This window comes from Equus caballus, chromosome 25, assembly GCF_041296265.1.
Source record: "Equus caballus isolate H_3958 breed thoroughbred chromosome 25, TB-T2T, whole genome shotgun sequence".
Lineage (NCBI taxonomy): Eukaryota > Metazoa > Chordata > Mammalia > Perissodactyla > Equidae > Equus > Equus caballus.
Window position 1 is genome coordinate 42962387 of NC_091708.1, and position 18093 is coordinate 42980479.

An 18093-nucleotide genomic window follows, 5' to 3' on the forward strand; every position below is an offset into this window, starting at 1 on the left:
CAAGTGGTGGGGCTGGCCTGGTGGTGCAGCGGTTAAGTTGGCACGTTCTGCTTCGGAGGCCCGGGGTTTGCTGGTTCAGATCCTGGGTGCAGACCTACACACCGCTTATTAAGCCAGGCTGTAGCAGGCATCCCACATAGAAAGTAGAGGAAGATGGGCACGGATATTAGCTCAGGGCCAGTCTTGCTCAGCAAACAGAGGAAGATTGGCAGTAGATTTTAGCTCAGGGCTAATCTTCCTCAAAACAAACAAACAAAAAAAAAAAAACAAGTGGAGTGGACCATAATCTAGGTGCTGATCTTTCCACCAGCAGAGTTCATAATCTCTTCTTTTCCTGTCACCTTCCCTTTCAGAGGATGTCAGAGGCAGAGATATTTTCTTGCACTATAGGGTACAGAATCCTAAAACTTGAAATGTACTATAAAAATAACTTCTCTTTATAATGTTTTCCTCAAACTTGCACAAATTTAAATATAAATCAGAAGGCTTGGATTCTTCCCCTTAAAGTTTTTCTTTTATTATTGTTTTGGCATTTATGTTATGAAAATAAATGAAATACAGCCCTTAACACAGCTGTACGCTGCCCTTCCCAAAGGAAAACTCCAAAGCATGTGGAATATGATCTTTCTAGTTTTCTAGTCTCTGACCCTTTACTGCTCCTGTCACACATATACCTAAGTGTAATTATGGACAAAGGGACATCTTCAGAGACTTATACTATTAAAACTCAAACAGTGGTTCTCTTTTCTCAGCCATTCCCTACTTTTCCCTGCAAATAAGAGACGATGATCCAAGAAAGACCTCCCCTCATGAAAATAAAACAAGCAAACGGCGCCTTCCACTTTAAAGCAATATGAACATGAAAAACTTACCATAGAAATGACTGTGGGAGGGAGCTGTTTAGGATCTCCTACAAGGATAAGCTTGTTACAACGATGGATAAGTGGAGTAAGCGTTTCAACTTCACAAGACTGCCCAGCCTTGGTAAGAAAGTATAGAATGGAAAAATACTTCTTAATTGTCTTTGCTATTTATTTATCCATGTACAGTTCATCTAATTCACAAAAGTTCTACCCATTCAGAAAAGTACCACACTCTCTCCTGCACTAAATATCACACAGAAAAAGATTTTCTTTGGTGAGAAAACAAAACAAAAAAACCAACAAATACTCATTTAAAAAACATATCACACATGTATTTTGAAGTCAGTCACCAGTCAGGAGCCACTAAACACTTGGGAACCAGCCACAAGCTAGGCGGTCATGTTAACGTCCCAGGTTTGCACTCTTCGTTCCTGCTGAGCCCATGCCTGGGGGCACTATGAGTCTGTGTGTCCCCACCCTCCTGCCTGGCTTTCTTTCTTATTCCTCAGTAGGCCTCTTCAATTCCAAGCCTCAAGTTTCTCTTCGATCACATTTTCTTCAATTATTTCACCACTTCTACTTTTTCTAGTCTTTCATTTTGGTGATAGTGGATCTTCAATCTCCTGATTTGACTCTCTGTATCTCATTTTCCATCTCTTTTGTCTCTTGGCTCTACATTCAGGCAAACACTAGGTACCCAATAAATGTTTGCTCAATGAATGAACTAGGAATAAAAGACGTTAGCTGAAAATATAGTGGCTCAGAGCTGTCCAAAGTTATATTAAAAATGCTTCAAAAGGTAAACCATAGATATTCCAAGCAGGAGCTAGATAATCCTTGGGAGAGATTTTGCTGGTATTATCAGGCATCTTTAAAACTGTAATCCCAATACTAGAAAAGCAATTGTAACCATCATCAGTCATTAGCAGCGTATTTCAACATAAGAGAATACCATGTAATGACAGGTAAGAATCAGATGCACAAAGACCATTTTGTCAACATCTCAGCAGCCACCGTTCGTCTAAGACTTACTCCTCACAACACTAGTCAAAGCTGTATGGATGACTGCCTACCTACCTCATCAACAATGACACAACTAAAGGGGACACCTCCTTGCCCACGAAAAGCAGACTCAAGCAGTAAACCACCACTGGTGCTCAATGTGCAGCAGATGACATGGGACTCTAAGATGATATTATTCTGTGTTTTTTGTGGGCGTCCTTGAACCTAAGGGAACAAATAAAGGTTAATCAATATCAAACTTGTATATAAATTCTTGACTATTATAGGCCTATTTTTATTATAAAACATCCACCATTTACTACGTGACAGAATAATATTTAGTAAACATTAGGAAGAAGCTCAAATCTAGAAAACAGCAGAAAGATTCAAGATAATCCGACAACACCAGGAAGAACACTGCTTCCTAGTGCAGTCTACGTTTGGAACATGATTTACGCACATTAAGAAAATCTATTCAGGGAGTGATTTGGTCAAAGTAGTTATAATGACAACAGCCAGATGCACGTGGGCAGGTATCAGAATAAGCAGAGATTAAATAATTCTACTGAGTTGTGAAGCAATTATCTGAGTAAAACCAGTGAAAACTAAGCTTGAACATATGTTTTTACATTAGTTTGTAGGTTTATAATGTTCTTTCTTTTTAAAAGCTAGTACCAACAAAATGCCTGTGAAACTGACAGCACTCTACTACAGTAAGAAAAACCACCTTGCTCCACTTCCATAATACAATAAACTGTGACGGAGCCAGAAAGTGCAAAGGACGCCTCACAGCGTATACCACTGAGTGTTCAAGTTAAGAAGATAATCTTCTTATCAGAGATCCAGTTAATCTATTTCTGCTCCTGAAAAGCGGTAATGATCCATCCCTGCACAAATGACGTATTCAATCATGGACTCCAAGGCTTCAGGAAGAGGTGGAGCTGCGGCCCTCCGGTGCTGTCACCTACCTCTCTTTCAGCCGCCTAGTGAGGCAAACTGCCAAGTCTAATTAATTCAATGGCTCACAGAACAACGTGATGAGCAGCAAAACCCAGAACAGCTGTAAACACGGACTTCACTGTTAAATTTTGGAAGATTAACTATTTGGGGCTCAATTTAAAATTTTAATAAAAAGCTTTCCACATAATTTTTAATTTATATAAACTGCTAATGGAAATATGTGTTAAATTCAACTGTATTTAGCCATATATAGAAGGTTAATAACACATTCAAGAGAAAAATCTCAGCTCAAAAATACTAATAACATTACTGGTTGGTATCACCCTCTCTCTCTCTGACCCCCGACTGGTTTTCTAAGAGCCGCATTGTGGGGTGAGCATCTACATGTGGCTCGTCCTAGCTTCCATCAATCTAAATCTTGCTGATATTTTTATATCCAAAGAATACTGGGGAAAAAGTCACATGTTATAGAAAGATTCTTATGATTAAAAACAAGCACAAAGAGGGGCTGGCCCGGTGGCATAATGGTTAAGTTTGCGTACTCTGCTTCAGCGGCCCAGGGTTCACAGGTTCGGATCCTGGGTGCAGTCCTACATACCGCTCACCAAGCCATGCTGTGGTGGCATGCCACACACAAAAACAAAAAATAGAGGAAGGCCGGCACAGACGTTAGCTCAGGGACAACCGCCCTCAAGCAAAAAGAGGAAGATTGGCAACAGAGGTTAGCTCAGGGCCAATCTTCCTCACCAAAAAAATCCCCCAAAACCCAACTACAAAGAGTTTATACTTTCAGCTCAAAATTGAAAAAAAAGGTGCTTGTACTTTCTTATACCAAACCCCAGCCATTGTCACTTGAATTCAGACATGCGATTTTCTTTTCTCTTTCTTTTTCTTTAATAGAGAAAACACAAAGGTATTCATCTGACAATAATGATCCTAACTGACTTTGCAGGGCGGGGGGAGAAGTAGAGGACCTAACAAGAGAATTTTTTAAAATACTTACCGTGACTTAGAGAAGGAAAAAGATATTTTACAATCACCTCTTTCTTAGAAATCCCAGGTGGTGATAAGAATTCATCATTAGGCTAAAGAAAAAAATGTACAGTAGTCCCTGCTTATCAGCAGTTTTGTTTTCTGTAGGTTCAGTAACTGCAGTCCACCATGGTCAGAAAACATTACATGGAAAATTCCAGAAATAAACAATTCATAAGTTTTAAATTGTACACTGTTCTTAGTAGCACGATGAAATCTCACAGTGTCGTGCTCCATCCCTCCTGGGACATGAATCACCCCTGGCGGATGTGCACTGGAGACGCTTCCCACCCATTAGTCACTTAGTAGCCATCTTGGTTATCAGATCAACTATCATGGTATTGTGGTGCTTGTGGTCAAGGAGCCCTTAGTTTACTTAATAATGACCCCAAAATGCAAGAGTAGCAAGGCTGGCAATTCAGATACGCCGAAGAGAAGCCTGTAAACTGCTTCCTTTAAACGAAAAGGTACAGGTTCTCAACATAATAAGAAAAGGGAAAAAATATGCTGAGGTTGCTAAGATCTACAGTAACTTTTACTACAGCATATTGTTATCACTGTACCATTATTGGTTATTGTTGTTAATCTCTTCCTCTAATTTATAAATTAAACTTTATCATAGGTATGTATGTATGTATGTATACAAAAAACACAGTAAATATAGGGTTTAGTACTATCCCTGGTTTTAGGCATCCACTGGGGGTCTTGAAACGTATCCCCCTTGGATAAGGGGGTACTACTGTAAATGTATGTGTAATTATACCATTTTCTCCACTTTTGTATATGTTTTAAACTTTTCATAATAAAAACTTAAAAGACGTAACTGAGAAAAACTCATAGGTTGTCTGACCTATTTCATAATTAAGAAGAAAAAGGAAAAGCTAGGAAAATGCTATAGGTGAACTACCTACCTCTTTAATTTTCGAAGCAAGTTCCTGCCTTTCTTTTGAAACGCTGGCAATTTTTTCATCTAATTCTTGCCTCTGGAAAAAATTAAAATGCCATCATTAAAATTAAACCAAGCATTTAAAAATCCTTCCAAAGGACTGGCTCACATTTCAAAAGAGTGAACCTACACTTTACCAAAGAAAAACTTATTCATCCCGTTTGTTTTCTCTTTCCCAGTAAAGTCTTGATGCACTTTCTACGTGCTGCGTGTTGTGAGTTTAGCCAAGCCGCTGCATGGTCTTGCTGCTTCGGTTATTCATCCTGTTTGGCCAAGTGGCCTGCGGAGACTTTAAACTGACACCAGCCCCTTCATACAGGCGCGTGCCCCAGACAGCAGCCAGCAGAGTCACAAGCAAATGTAAGTTCCAGAGGTGACTTCCCCAACGACCCTTGGGGGTCAACAGCCTCCCCTGCCCCCAGCGCCTGCCCCTTACGTGCCCCTTAGAGCAGACCCCCTGGGGCTTACCAAAACCTGCTCCTTCGGTTTGCATCGACCAGTCCCGCCCAAGCCCAGGAACCCCACAGCATTCTGCTCATGGACCTTATAAAGGCACCTGCCCCAATCCCCTCCGCCTTCACCTCCCCGTGTGGCCCCTGGAGGCGTGTGGTATACTTCCTCCAGGCCCTGTGAGCAATAAACTTCTCTATTCCAGTTTCTCTGGTGGTCTCTTTTTGAATGGCAGTTCACTATCCAGCAGCCCACCACCCTGTGCTCCATTTAGTAAGCATTAATTTGATAAATTCTCAACATTGTGTAAGATTCAGTTATGTCCAGTGTATGGCATCTATGCTATTTCTGTTTGTTTAGCTTTCCAACCCTTGGGGCATCATTCCTCCACTAATTTTCTAGGGGTTCAAATGAGGTTATCAATCACACCCCAATCACTCCTCTGTCCACAGGCATGGGCATATAACACAGGCCTGGTAAATCATGGCACTCATTCCCTTAAAAACAAGGATTAGACCTGCTTGCACATCCAGGGACTAATCAGAGTCCTTCCTTGGAATTGATGCGTGAATACTGGGAGAGACCTCCCCTCCCTATGAGTTTTCTAAGCTGGGATGGTGGGGAGCTCAGAGATGCTGGCACTTGTCTTCTCCTGGAGAAAAAATGCCTGACACACAGAAAAACAAATCAAGGAGTGGAGAAATGACATCATTTGAGCCTCTGGATCCTGCTATGCCGAAGTTAATCCACTCTCCGATTTCCCAGATACATAAACCAGTGAATTCCCTTTTGTCTAACTTAACTTGAATTCGGTTTCTTTAACTCGCAACCAAAAGATACCTAATAAATTCAATATAGCTTTAATATAAGGCAGACAACAGCAAACTACAGCCTGTGGGCCAAATTCAACTCACCATCTGTTTTTATAAATAAAGTTTTACCGGAACACAGGCACATCTTTTGTTTATGTATTATCTATTGCTGCTTTCATGCTATATCAGTACAGTTGAGTAGCTGAAACAGAGACCATATGGCCCACAAAGTCTAAAATATTTACTATATTGTCCTTTTCAAAAAAAGTTTGTTAACCCCTGATGTAAGGCATACCATTTTTGCATACATTTTTATACACAAATTATCCCATTCCACAACAATGGCACCAAATACTCATCAACTAGTTTGCGTACCTATTAGTTGTGAAAATTAACACAGTCATGCATCACTTAACAACACGGAAACATTCGGAGAAATGTGTCATTAGCTGATTTTGTCGTGAGAACATCATACTTACACAAACCTAGATGATGCAGCCTACACTTCTAGGCTACACACTACAGTTCTATGGGACCACTGTCGTACAGGCAGTCCATCACTGAGACAACCGCTGCACGGTGCATGACTGGAAAAAGGAACCTCATTTAAAACACAGTCAGGAGGTCAGAAGGGGGAGCGCTCATGCCCTCCACACAATGTCAACTGCAGACCCAAGAGGAAGAAGCCTGTTTTGCTGCCCCAGCAGGAGGCAGGAAGGTCTTCTCCTTGCCTGGCCACAACTCAGCCGGTGAGGACTATCACAACTCAGTCAACGAAAAGCCATTACCCTTTCAACTCCCAGTTTCCTCCAATGGACTCTCTGTTCATAACAGCTGTCCCCAACACCCTGACCTCCTCTAAAACAACTCTCCTCTCCCTGTGTCCTCCAGACTTGCCTGTGGTTCGCCATGGATTGCATGTCTCAAATTGCAATTCTTTGCTATTCCCAAATAAACCCATTTTTGTTGGTAAAATGACTGTTTTATTTTTAAAGGTCAACAGTTACTAAAAAACACTAATCAAGAAATGTTAATGAGCCAGCCTGGTGGCACAGTGATTAGGTTCTTGTGCTCTGCTTTGGCCGCCTGGGGTTCGTGAGTTCAGATCCCTGGCACAGACCTACACACCGCTCGCTCATCAAGCCATGTTGTGGTGGTGTCCCACACACAAAACAAAAGACCACTGGCACAGATGTTAGCTCAGTGACAATGTTCCTCAGGCAAAAAGAGGAAAATTGGTAACAGATGTCAGCTCAGGGCCAATCTTCGGCACCAAAAAGAAGAAGAAGAAGAGGAAGAAGAAGAAGGAGAAAGAAAAGAAAAGAAAACGAAGAAAAGAGAAAGAAATGTTCAGATACCTGTACTTCCCTTCCACCTCGGCATAAAGCACGCTGGCGGGAAAGTTCATCTAGTTGATGATCCAGATATTCCTTTCTTCTATGCATGTCCTGAACATGAGAAGGTAAGTCTTTTTCTAAGAAAACAAAAAAAGAAAAAAATTATATGTTAATTCTAACAGACACACATATGCATACATAATGAGAAGAAAAACTAGTTCTCAAAGCTGGAATACTGCTAAGGTCTCCAAATTACCTTTAATGTCCAAGCCATTTTCTACCATACAAAAGGAAATAGAAAAACATTAGTATCTACCTTACTCAGTACTTACTCATTCTGTGGTTAACTTGGCTGTCCAAACTGAATTTTAGGACCTCATTATTAATAGACTTCTCTGGACCCAGACGTACTAAATTTATATCTCCACAGTTTCCTGTTGATAAAAATCACACTCAGAGATTAATAAGGACACTGCCAACCTCTGTATATATTATCTATATCTAACCAAATACATTACCAATCAGAGAAGGGAGCTAACATGAGCTATCAATCAGCTCCATACTTGGAACTACGCTGGAGGCTTCACACGCATTATTTTAGATATTCTTCACAACAACCCTATAAGGCAAGTACTTATCATTTCTACCTAATAAAGGCTAGTGAGGTCACATGAACAGTATGCTGCAGAGTTGAGATTCTATCATACTGTTTCTCAAACTACATTCTGTACAACCTTCCACAGTAAGATTTATTTGGGAAATGTTGAGTTAAAATAAAAAACACACATATCTTTTAATAAAGATTCTTTGAGTTTTTTTTCTTTTGCAGGGAAAGATTTGCCCTGAGCTACTATCTATTGCCAATCTTCCTTTTTTCCACCTCCTCAAAGCCCCAGGGGATGGGTATATCTAGTTCTTCTATGTGAGCTGCTGCCACAGCACAGTAACTGACAGACAGGTGGTGTGGTTCCATGACCAGGAAATGAACCTGGCTGCCAAAGCAGTGAGAGTGCCCAAACTTTAACCACTAGGGCATCAAAGCTGGCTCAAAAAACGTATTTCTTAACCAAAGGCTATTTCGAAGATATATAAAGACTTTTATATGTTAGCATATATTTGAAGTTCCAAAACAGAATCTTATTTGACCACCAAATCCTTTTCTGCAGAATATTCAGAATGAAGTTTTTAAACTCTGCTCCACAACACATGGCTACTCCAGAATTTAAGGGATACAGATGCTGGAAATTCTAGAGTATGGGAATTCCAAAAGCTATAAACATCATTTAACTGGACTGTTTATTAACCACATTTTTATTTTAGGTTACACTGTAGATATTATTTAACCTAAAAATCTCCCACTGCATCACAGGGCTAAATTATAGCAATCACACAGAGTTCATCAGCACTCACCCATTCCGACACATCACATGCTTATGTGTTTACTGCCTGTCTCCTCCCACTGAATCCAAGTCCCAGAAGAAGAGGGTTCCGTTTTGGTCACTGCCTAGAACAGCGGCTAGCACATCAGAAGTGTAAGAATCTATGCTGAATGAATGGCTTATTACACAGCTGTCTACAACATATTTTTGTTGGTAGTTCAGCTCATTCTTCTAAATGTGAAGCCATCTTCTCTGGCCTATTTACTTCAAGGTTTCAAAACTGCTAATTTACTTGTGTTTCCAACAGAAAGATGGATGAGATTACCTAGAAACTCACCCATTATAAATACCTAGAAATGCTTAATAAATTATAACAGAAATCCTTTAAACTGAGCTCCTAAGAATGTAAGGAAAATTCCTAGAGGCCAAAAACAAAAAGAAAGCTGAACATCAGAGTTGCCAGCCCCTGAGCCGCTGTGGCTTCCCTGCGGGGGTAGGGCTGGCCAGTGTCTAGGTGCTGAGGTGGTGACTTTTAAATTCACATTCAATAAAATGCACAGATTTAAAATCTTTACTTCTACAGAGTTTGACAAATGTGTACAGGGACAAAACTACTATTCCAATCAAGATATATAAATTTTATAATGGGGTCTTAGATTTTAAAGCCCACTAAAAAGCAAAAGGACCTGGAAAAGATGGAGGCATGGAAAAAAAGTGACTATCATAGCCCGGGCTTAGCTGTGAAAAAAATAAATTCTCTGCTAAAACCTTGCAACCATAGGCCTGTGACGCATGTGGATTTAGAGACTAAATACATATTACACGAAATGACAAAGGTGACCCAACCAAAATACCGTTGAGATTTTAAAAATGAGAATGCAACAAACAACTTTATGCCAATATATTTGAAAACCTAAGAGGAAGTGGAAATTTTTCTTAAAAAATACGAATTAGTAAAACTCAAATCTAGAAAACTTGAATAGATCTATAAGAATTAAAGACTAAATTTAGACAACAGATAAAAAAATTACCCATCTGTCAAAAAACAGACAAAAAAAAAAGCCCAACCCAAACAACACTAAAAATAACCTTCAAGAAAGAGATTTCTTATACAAAACATCCAAAGAATAAATTTAAAAATTCTCCATTTTTAAAGTCTGTGTAACTTCAATATTAAAACTAGACAAAGATATAACAAAGAAAAATTACAGGCTGGCCTCACTTATGAATACTAATTTTTAAAATCCTAAATAAAACATTAGCTATCCAGCAATGTGTTAAAAAATAATGATACTAAGATGGGCAAGTTGGCACTATTCAAGGAATCAGAGCAATTTTAACATTAGAAAAATATTGTAACTTACCACATTATCAGATTAAAGAAGAAAAATTTCATTACCATTTCAACGGATGCAAAAAAACCCACAAATGCATGCAATAAAAGTCAACACCCATTCCTGATAGAAATTCTACTGAGAAGGGAACTTCTTTCCCCTGATAAAGGGTATATACCAAAACCTAGAAACAAACACCATACTTAATGGTGAGATGCTGAGATATTTCCTTAAAGGACACCCAGGAAGGACCACTAGTGAAAACGAAGGTACCGAAAAAGAAGAAAAAAGCTCTCTTTACTGACAAAAGGTATCATTTTCTTTCTGACAAATAAACCCAAGCTAGATGCCTTGCTTGCTCCATCCTAGTCCCAGCCCTACCGCGTCATCGATACACACAGGAGAAAGAGCTTACCCTCACTCAGGGAAAAGCAAGTTAAAACTGCGCCACCGCACACCCACAGTAACTGCTCTTAGGTGTGTAAACTGGTAAACCATTTTCGAGAAGAATTTGGCACTAGCTAGATGCACAAATTCTTCAACCCAACATTTTCACTTCTAGGTATACATGCACTAGACCAGTTTAATAAACTCTTTCGACTTTGGCCTATAGTATGAAGCATACTTCACACTGAAATCCAGTACACTCACACATCTCATCAACGAAACAGGTTTCACAAAACAATACTTACCCTTACTACCTATACTCTGATCTTTTCTGTTCTCTTCTGTTCTAGTTTATCTTGCTTAAGTGTGCTGGTTCTGGTCTCCCTAAACTGATTTTACAATCCACTAATTAGTTACAAGCCACAATTTGAAAAGCACTGCCCTAGAAAGCTGCATGAATACACAAGAAACACAAGTAAGAATGTAGTGCTTTGGTGTATTCCATTTAACTGTTGATAATATAACATACTAGAATTCATTCATTCACGGTAGTAAATATTTTTATACCTGCACTGGAGAAATATGTACAAGTCTGCTCATTGTAATGAAGTTTGAAAGAACAAAAAATGGCAAAGAACCTACATTTCTATCAACAGATAATGAATAAACTGTGGACTCACAGAATGAAATATCCTATCGCAATTAACATGAATGACTGTACTGATATACAGCAATACATAAAATCATAAATCTCACAAACATAATTTGTTGTTAGTGTCGTCGAATCGATTCCAACTCTCAGTGACCCGTGCGCAGCAGAGCGGAAGCCTGCCCGGTCTTTCTGCATCACCCTCTCACCTTTCGGGGCTCTATCAGACAGCGTTCTGCTGCTATTCAGAGTTTTCGTGGCCAATTTTTTTGGAAGTGGGTGGCCAGGTCCTTCTTCCTAGTCTGTCTTAGTCTGGAAGCTCTGCTGAAACCTGTCCACCATGGGGGACCCTGCTGGTATTTGAAATAACAGTGGCATAGCTTTCAGCATCACAGCAACACACAGCCACCACAGTATGACAAGTGACAGATGGCTGGTGTGGTTCCCTGACAGGGAAACGAACCCAAACCACAGAGATGGGAGTGGCGAATCTTAACCACCAGACCACCAGAGCTGGCACAAACATGATGATGTAAGTGGAAGAGTTGCAGACTGACAATGTATTATAAGTTTTAAAAGCAAATGAATTCTATACGTAGGTAAACCTATTAGTAAAAGTAGGTAGTAAAAGAAAAGAACGTGTCTAATCCCTCAGAATAAAGACGACATATCCCAGGCTCTCTTGTAGCTAGGTGTGGCCATGTAAGTTCTGGCAAAAAGAAAATAACCAGAGGTGCCAGCTGCACCTTTCCTTAAACTAGGAACTTTTCTTAAAATATAGCTGGTATGTTCCCTTTGCCCTTTCTTTGTCTTTTCTTCATGCTTGCTGCATGTGACTACTGGACTACCATCTCTGACCATGAGCACTAAAGAATGGAGGCCACACACAGTAGAGCACCGAGACAGAAGGAGCCTGGGTCTCTGAAGACTCCCTGAAGCAGGGAGTCATCATACCACTCCCAGTCTTCAAGTGCTGCTCCCTGGGCTTCTGAGCAAGAAAGAAAGAAATTTCTATCATACGGAAGTCGTCGTATTTGGAGTCGCTACTATTCTGCAGCCAAATCTCATCCTAAGTGATAAAAGGCATTTCCTTGAGGTTTCAAGGAAAGAAAATTTGGTTAGGGAAGACAAGATATACGAGCTTGGAAAAGTCGTCTAATACAGAGCAATAATCACACCACTCAAAATAGGTGGTATGAGAATAAAATATGAGTTAAGGTTAAGTAAACAAATTATTTTACATCTTCACTCAAGTGTCCCGCACCATTACGGTAACGTTCTTCACCAAACTCAATCGTACTGAAAAAATTTACCCCTGTGGTGTACTTTACGTTTCTACTCTTCAGTTTCTCCTCCTATAAAATGCAGACAGTAGGGTTATTTAATACTTAGCTCACAGGATTATTTTGAGGATTACTGACAAAGAGAAAGCACTCCATAACTATAAACGATGATTGCTCCAGCTTTTCACTGACTAAATATCTACTAAGCCCCAACTGAGCAGCAGGCACTGGGGATGCCACAGTGAACAAATCAGAAAATCCTTGCCTTTGTGGAGATGATTATATTCTAGGTATAGTCAACTAGCTGAGGTTCTCTCACCTCTGCTCATTTTTATTTATAGTAACTTCTGCTTTGTCCCCTCCCAGCTCACTTCCCACGGCTAAGTCCTCAGTGCTCTTCAGGTTTCATCTTAGATATCACTTCCTCTAAAAGTCTTCCCTAACCCTCACACAACTGAATCAAGGGCTGCTCTGAGGTGTGAAAGTACCCACACATTATTTCTATTATATATAACTTAGAATTTTATATTATAGTTGCCCACTGATCCATCCACTTTCTCATTAGACTATCTCTCTGAAGGCTTCAGTGCTGAAACCTCAGTACTTAGCACAGTGCCTGGCACAGAGTAAATGCTCAGTAATACTTGCTAAAGGAATCAATGAGTACATATGGGGCCACAGCCACAAGTAGAACTCATTACCAGAATTAGCTTGCTCTTTGTCATTCAAATCTGCCCACACTAAACATTGAAAACAAAAAAAAAATTAAAAGCCCACATAAGTAACATACCCAAAGGATTCTTCTTGTCTTTACATTTTTCCTTGAATTCGAGGATAATTTTTTTCATAAGTTCATCAACAGCTGCATTGGAAGGTGCACACACAAGGACACGGTTTTGTTTGATTTTGGCATTGGAGTTTTCATCTGAATGCCCCTTCCTATGGTTCTACAATTTGCCACACACACACCAAACAAACAAACAAACAAAAAGTTCTGATGAGCTCTATTATGTAGTTTTACAGTTTTTCTCTACTTCCAAATATGCTCAAAGTTCCCCTTATAAATAACTAAAAATAAATAAAAGCATCTATATCTTACACTGATATTAAAATTACTCTGGCATAAGTTTATCAACTTCTCTGAGCTTTACCTTCTATCTACTTATTTTACTCAATACTCAATCCAACCAAAATGTAGCCCAGGAATACATTCAAGATGTTTTCCTGGCATTCACTGTGACCTATAATAAAGCCAGAAGATCACCATGGCCCCTAGAATTAGTTTCACACAAGATTGCATTTTCTGCTCTTTTTACTTCTTATACCCTTCTCTCCCCCTGCTACCCCTTTCTCAGATATGGTTCCACACAATATCAGAAAGATACAAAAAAGTGAAGGGAAAAAGGCACTTTAATGTTTATTTACATATGTCAGTTAATGCAAGTCAAGTAAAATGATGCACTCGACTAACCGCACTGATGCCCTCACACACATTCTACCTCGGTCAGTAGGCGATAGAGGAGGCCAACAATAGTTTTTGATTTTCCTGTTCCAGGTGGTCCATGAATCAGACATATCTTGGCAACTGATGGGGAGTGTTTCACCATGGCATATGCAGTTTCTATCGCTTTCTTTTGGTCTTCATTGAAATCTCTTAGGTAGGCAATCTATACAAAAGACATTAATGAGAATGAGCTGTTCTTAGAGTGGCACAAAAGAAGATGCTAATAGAAAGGATGACTTTCTTCTAATCTTTATCAGACAGAAGCTTTGGTTACGATCAGGTAAGGCCCCAAAGTGACCTTTAATCTAAGAACCATGCTCACTGTTGGAAAGAAAGTTACTTATGCACATCTGCACGCTTCAGCCCATCCACAAACACTGCAACTGTATTTTTACTTGTGATTCCTACAAAGACGGTCACAATAAATTGCTCTATACTTTTCTTCTATTTATTCTTTGGTGCTTCTCATTTCAGTCAATCCTCTCCTTAGACATTAAAAACATTCCAAGACTTTCTTTCCTAACACAAGTGATATAGTGGAAAGAGCATGAATTTGGGGTCAGACCTGAGTCTCAACCTCAGTTTCACTCACAAGCCAGGTCTCTAAACTCTTAACCTCTCTGAGCCTCAGCCTTTGCCATCCATTAAATTGGGGATTCTTTAAAGGGTGAGAGTTGACTGAGATAATGTACAAAAAAGCTCTAGCACACAGCAGGGGTTCAAAAAGTACTACTTTCCTTTTGCCATTCTCTGTGTTAATTTCCTGGAACTTATTTACAGCTCTTACAGTGAGAAATACGTGTTCACACAAAATGACAACTCATCTTCGTACTTGCAACAATACCAGTCAATTCTCCACTGATCACTTAAATGCAAAATTAACTCCCATCAAACCTACTCCTATTCCTGAATTTTAATCGTCTAATGAACAGTTCAGTAGGATCTTCACCTAACATTTAATTTTTTGGTAAGGAAGATTAGCCCTGAGCTAACATCTGTTGCCAATCTTCCCCCTTTTTTTTGCTTGAGGAAGATTGTTGCTGATCTCACATCTGTGCCAATTTTCCTCTACTTTGTACGTGTGACGCCACCACAGCATGGCCTGACAAGTGGTGCTAGGTCTGTGCCTGGGATCTGAACCTGTGAACCCTGGGCTGCCAAAGTGGAGTGTGCAAACTTAACCATTACACCACAGGGCTGGCCCCTCCCTTCACATTTTAATGTTGCTCTTTAAGCATACTCTCAATTCTTTATTGTACTATACCTTTTTCCTGAGGTAAGCTAATCTAATACATACTCTGAAATATTCAAGAAAACTAAGCATTAAACAGTATCACTGTGTGTGCAAGCTAAATATAACACATATATGTAGGAGCTAAAAATAACGTAATGCTTTAACATCCTGAAATGACATTTTCTGGCTTTCCCTGTTACATAATCATCACTCACAATTCTGTCAGATGTTGTAGTAAGTAAATCTTTTGTACAGAAGTCCATGGGGTTTGGATTCAGAACAGCTCTGGCCAGTTGGTTCCGACCACTCAGCAAAGACATGGCTTTCAACTTCCTTTGTGTAGTTACCAGAGAACTGATTACAATACATTTCACGAGTTCATTTAAATTGACTGGCAAATTATCTTGAGTCTGGATGGAAAGGGAATACTCAGATTTCCCATTACGCACTATTATCAAGAAGGAGAAAAAGTAATTTCAGTTACCAGTGAATAACAGTGACCAGTTAAAAAGATTATTCAGAATTAGGTATTTCACAACTTATGTTTTTTGTATGATATGTTATTTAAATAATTCACTCAATAAATACTTATTGAATGCCTCCTAAGAACCAAGCAATGTTTCTGTCCTCAGGAGGCTTAGTTTCTAGAATAGGGAAATAGATAACCAAATACACACGTCAGGTGGTGATAAATGCTAAGAAAAAGGCAGAGAAAGGGAATGAGGAAGCGATGAGGGATATGTGGGAGGTATTATTGTAGGTAGGAGAGTCTGGGAAGGTCTTTCAGATAAGATATTTGAGCAGACTTGGAATAAGTGAGTAAGCCACAACCTTATCTGGGGAAAGAGTGCTACAGTGGAGAATCAGCAATTGCACAGACAACGAGGCAGAGATGTGACTCGAGTATTTTAGGAATAGGGAGAAAGCTAGTATGGTTAGAAGGAAAAGTAGGGAGAAGTGTACTAGAAGAGTCAGAGAGGAAAACAAGGATACATTTTACAGGGCCCTGCAGACCATAATACTGACTCTGAACATGATTCTGAGCCAGGGAGAAAGATACACAACAGCTTTGTGCAGGGAAGCAACGCGCTCTAACTCACACATTTAAAAGAACCACTCTTATTGCAGAATGAAGAATAAACTACAATGAGAAAAGCACAGAAGGACAAAGACCACACAGGAGGCTACAGCAGTGATCTATGTAAAGTTAATGGTAGTGTGGACCAGAATGTAGCAGTAGCAGAGATGGGGCTTGGATTTTGGATATATAGGCATACCTCATTTTATTGTGCTTCACTTTACTGAGCTTCACAGACACTGCATTTTTTACAAGACTCTCTACCAGCAAAAAAACTGTGACTCGCTGAAGGCTCAAACGATGGTCAGCATTTTTTTAACAATAATTTTTTTTTTTTTTTTTGAGGAAGATTAGCTCTGAGCTAACATCTGCCAATCCTCCTCTTTTTGCTGAGGAAGACTGGTCCTGAGCTAACATTTGTGCCCATCTTCCTCTACTTTATATGTGGGACGCCTACCACAGCATGGCCTGTCCAGCAGTGCCATGTCCACACCCGGGACCCAAACTGGCGAAGCCCAGTCCGCCGAAGCGGAACGTGCACACTTAACTGCTGTGCCACTGGGCTGGCCTTGATAATTTTTAATTAAAGCGTATACATTGTTTTTTAAGATATAACGCTACTGCATGCTTAACAGTCTACAGTATAGTGTAAACATAACTTTCATATACACTGGGAAACCAAATATTCATGTGACTTCCTTTATTGCTTTATTTGCTTTACCATGGTGGTCTGGAACCTTCCCTGCAATATCTCCGCAGTATGCCTATACAGCAAATTAGGATTTGCTAATGAATTAGATGGAGGGTGTGAAAGAAAGAAGGGGTGAAGGATGACTCTGAGGTTTAGGCCTGAGCAATTAGAACAGAGGCCCTGCTTACTGGGATGGAAAAAAACGAAGGAACAGCAGATGCCAGGTAGAAAATCAAGTGTTTCTTTTTGGACTAGGTTAGAAATGTCTAATAGATCTCCAAAAGGAGATGTCAGATAGTCGGATGAATGAGGAGTTCAGGGAAGGAGACTACCTTAGAAATACAAATTTGGTAAATGTAATCATTTGCAAGAGTCAAAGGCAGAGACTAAGCTATATAGCCCTCTTGGTATTCTTCTAAATGCATTCTTCACAAAGAACTGAGCACTGGTCATACTTAAAATAAATATGGTACCACAAGTTATAACGCAGTACAACGTTGAACTCTAAGGAGCTTTGTTGCTCTTTTTAAGATATGATGCAAAAAGGTGAAGGAATAATGAAGTAATGTTCTTGTCACATAACTGAGACAAAGAAAGCGGCAAATGTTAAACGCCAGCTTGGCATATAATAAAGAACGTGGATTCTGCAGTCAAACAAACATAGGTCTCAATTTCGGACTTACCATTTAACACCGAGGACAACCTTGGATAAGTTACTTCACATCCCTGAGCCCTGATTTCCTGACGAACAGGGAACAAATAATTCTTACTGCTTTCTAGGACTTTGAGGAAGATGGTAAACGTGTATGGGAAGGACAAGGCACACTGCCTGGCACATAGTAGGTACTTGTTAAAATCAAGCTAAAATTATTTTTGTTATGCTACCTTCGGGAGAGAAACCCCTGCAACACAATGGAGGGGAGTGATGGAAACTAAACCCCTCAAGTTGCCTAACAATGAGTTGTATGTTCTCATTATTAGCCACTAAACCAAAGTTGGGATACGATTTAAGATATAACAAACAGAATGGCTTGTAAATTGTCTGTTTTATAACAAATATAATGACGGATGAAGGAATGTACTAGAAGGAGAGGACATTACAAAAGAAAACTTTTAAATCATAAGTCCAGAGCAACAAATACTGGGCCTTTT

At 39.7% G+C, this 18093-nt stretch overlaps 1 protein-coding gene across 24 annotated transcripts in view; it reads right to left on the reverse strand.

The window, feature by feature from the left end:
* Positions 1 to 18093, reverse strand: part of SETX (senataxin) — a 79201-nt gene that overhangs the window by 14298 nt on the left and 46810 nt on the right. For all 24 annotated transcript variants that reach the window (XM_070251930.1, XM_070251935.1, XM_070251938.1 and 21 more), the window contains 8 exons: positions 15388 to 15620; positions 13934 to 14101; positions 13225 to 13381; positions 7735 to 7836; positions 7424 to 7539; positions 4769 to 4840; positions 1941 to 2090; positions 873 to 980 (listed from right to left, as the gene is read on the reverse strand). In XM_070251930.1, the coding sequence (XP_070108031.1) occupies positions 873 to 980; positions 1941 to 2090; positions 4769 to 4840; positions 7424 to 7539; positions 7735 to 7836; positions 13225 to 13381; positions 13934 to 14101; positions 15388 to 15620 (1106 nt within the window). The remainder of the gene's footprint in view (positions 1 to 872; positions 981 to 1940; positions 2091 to 4768; positions 4841 to 7423; positions 7540 to 7734; positions 7837 to 13224; positions 13382 to 13933; positions 14102 to 15387; positions 15621 to 18093) is intronic.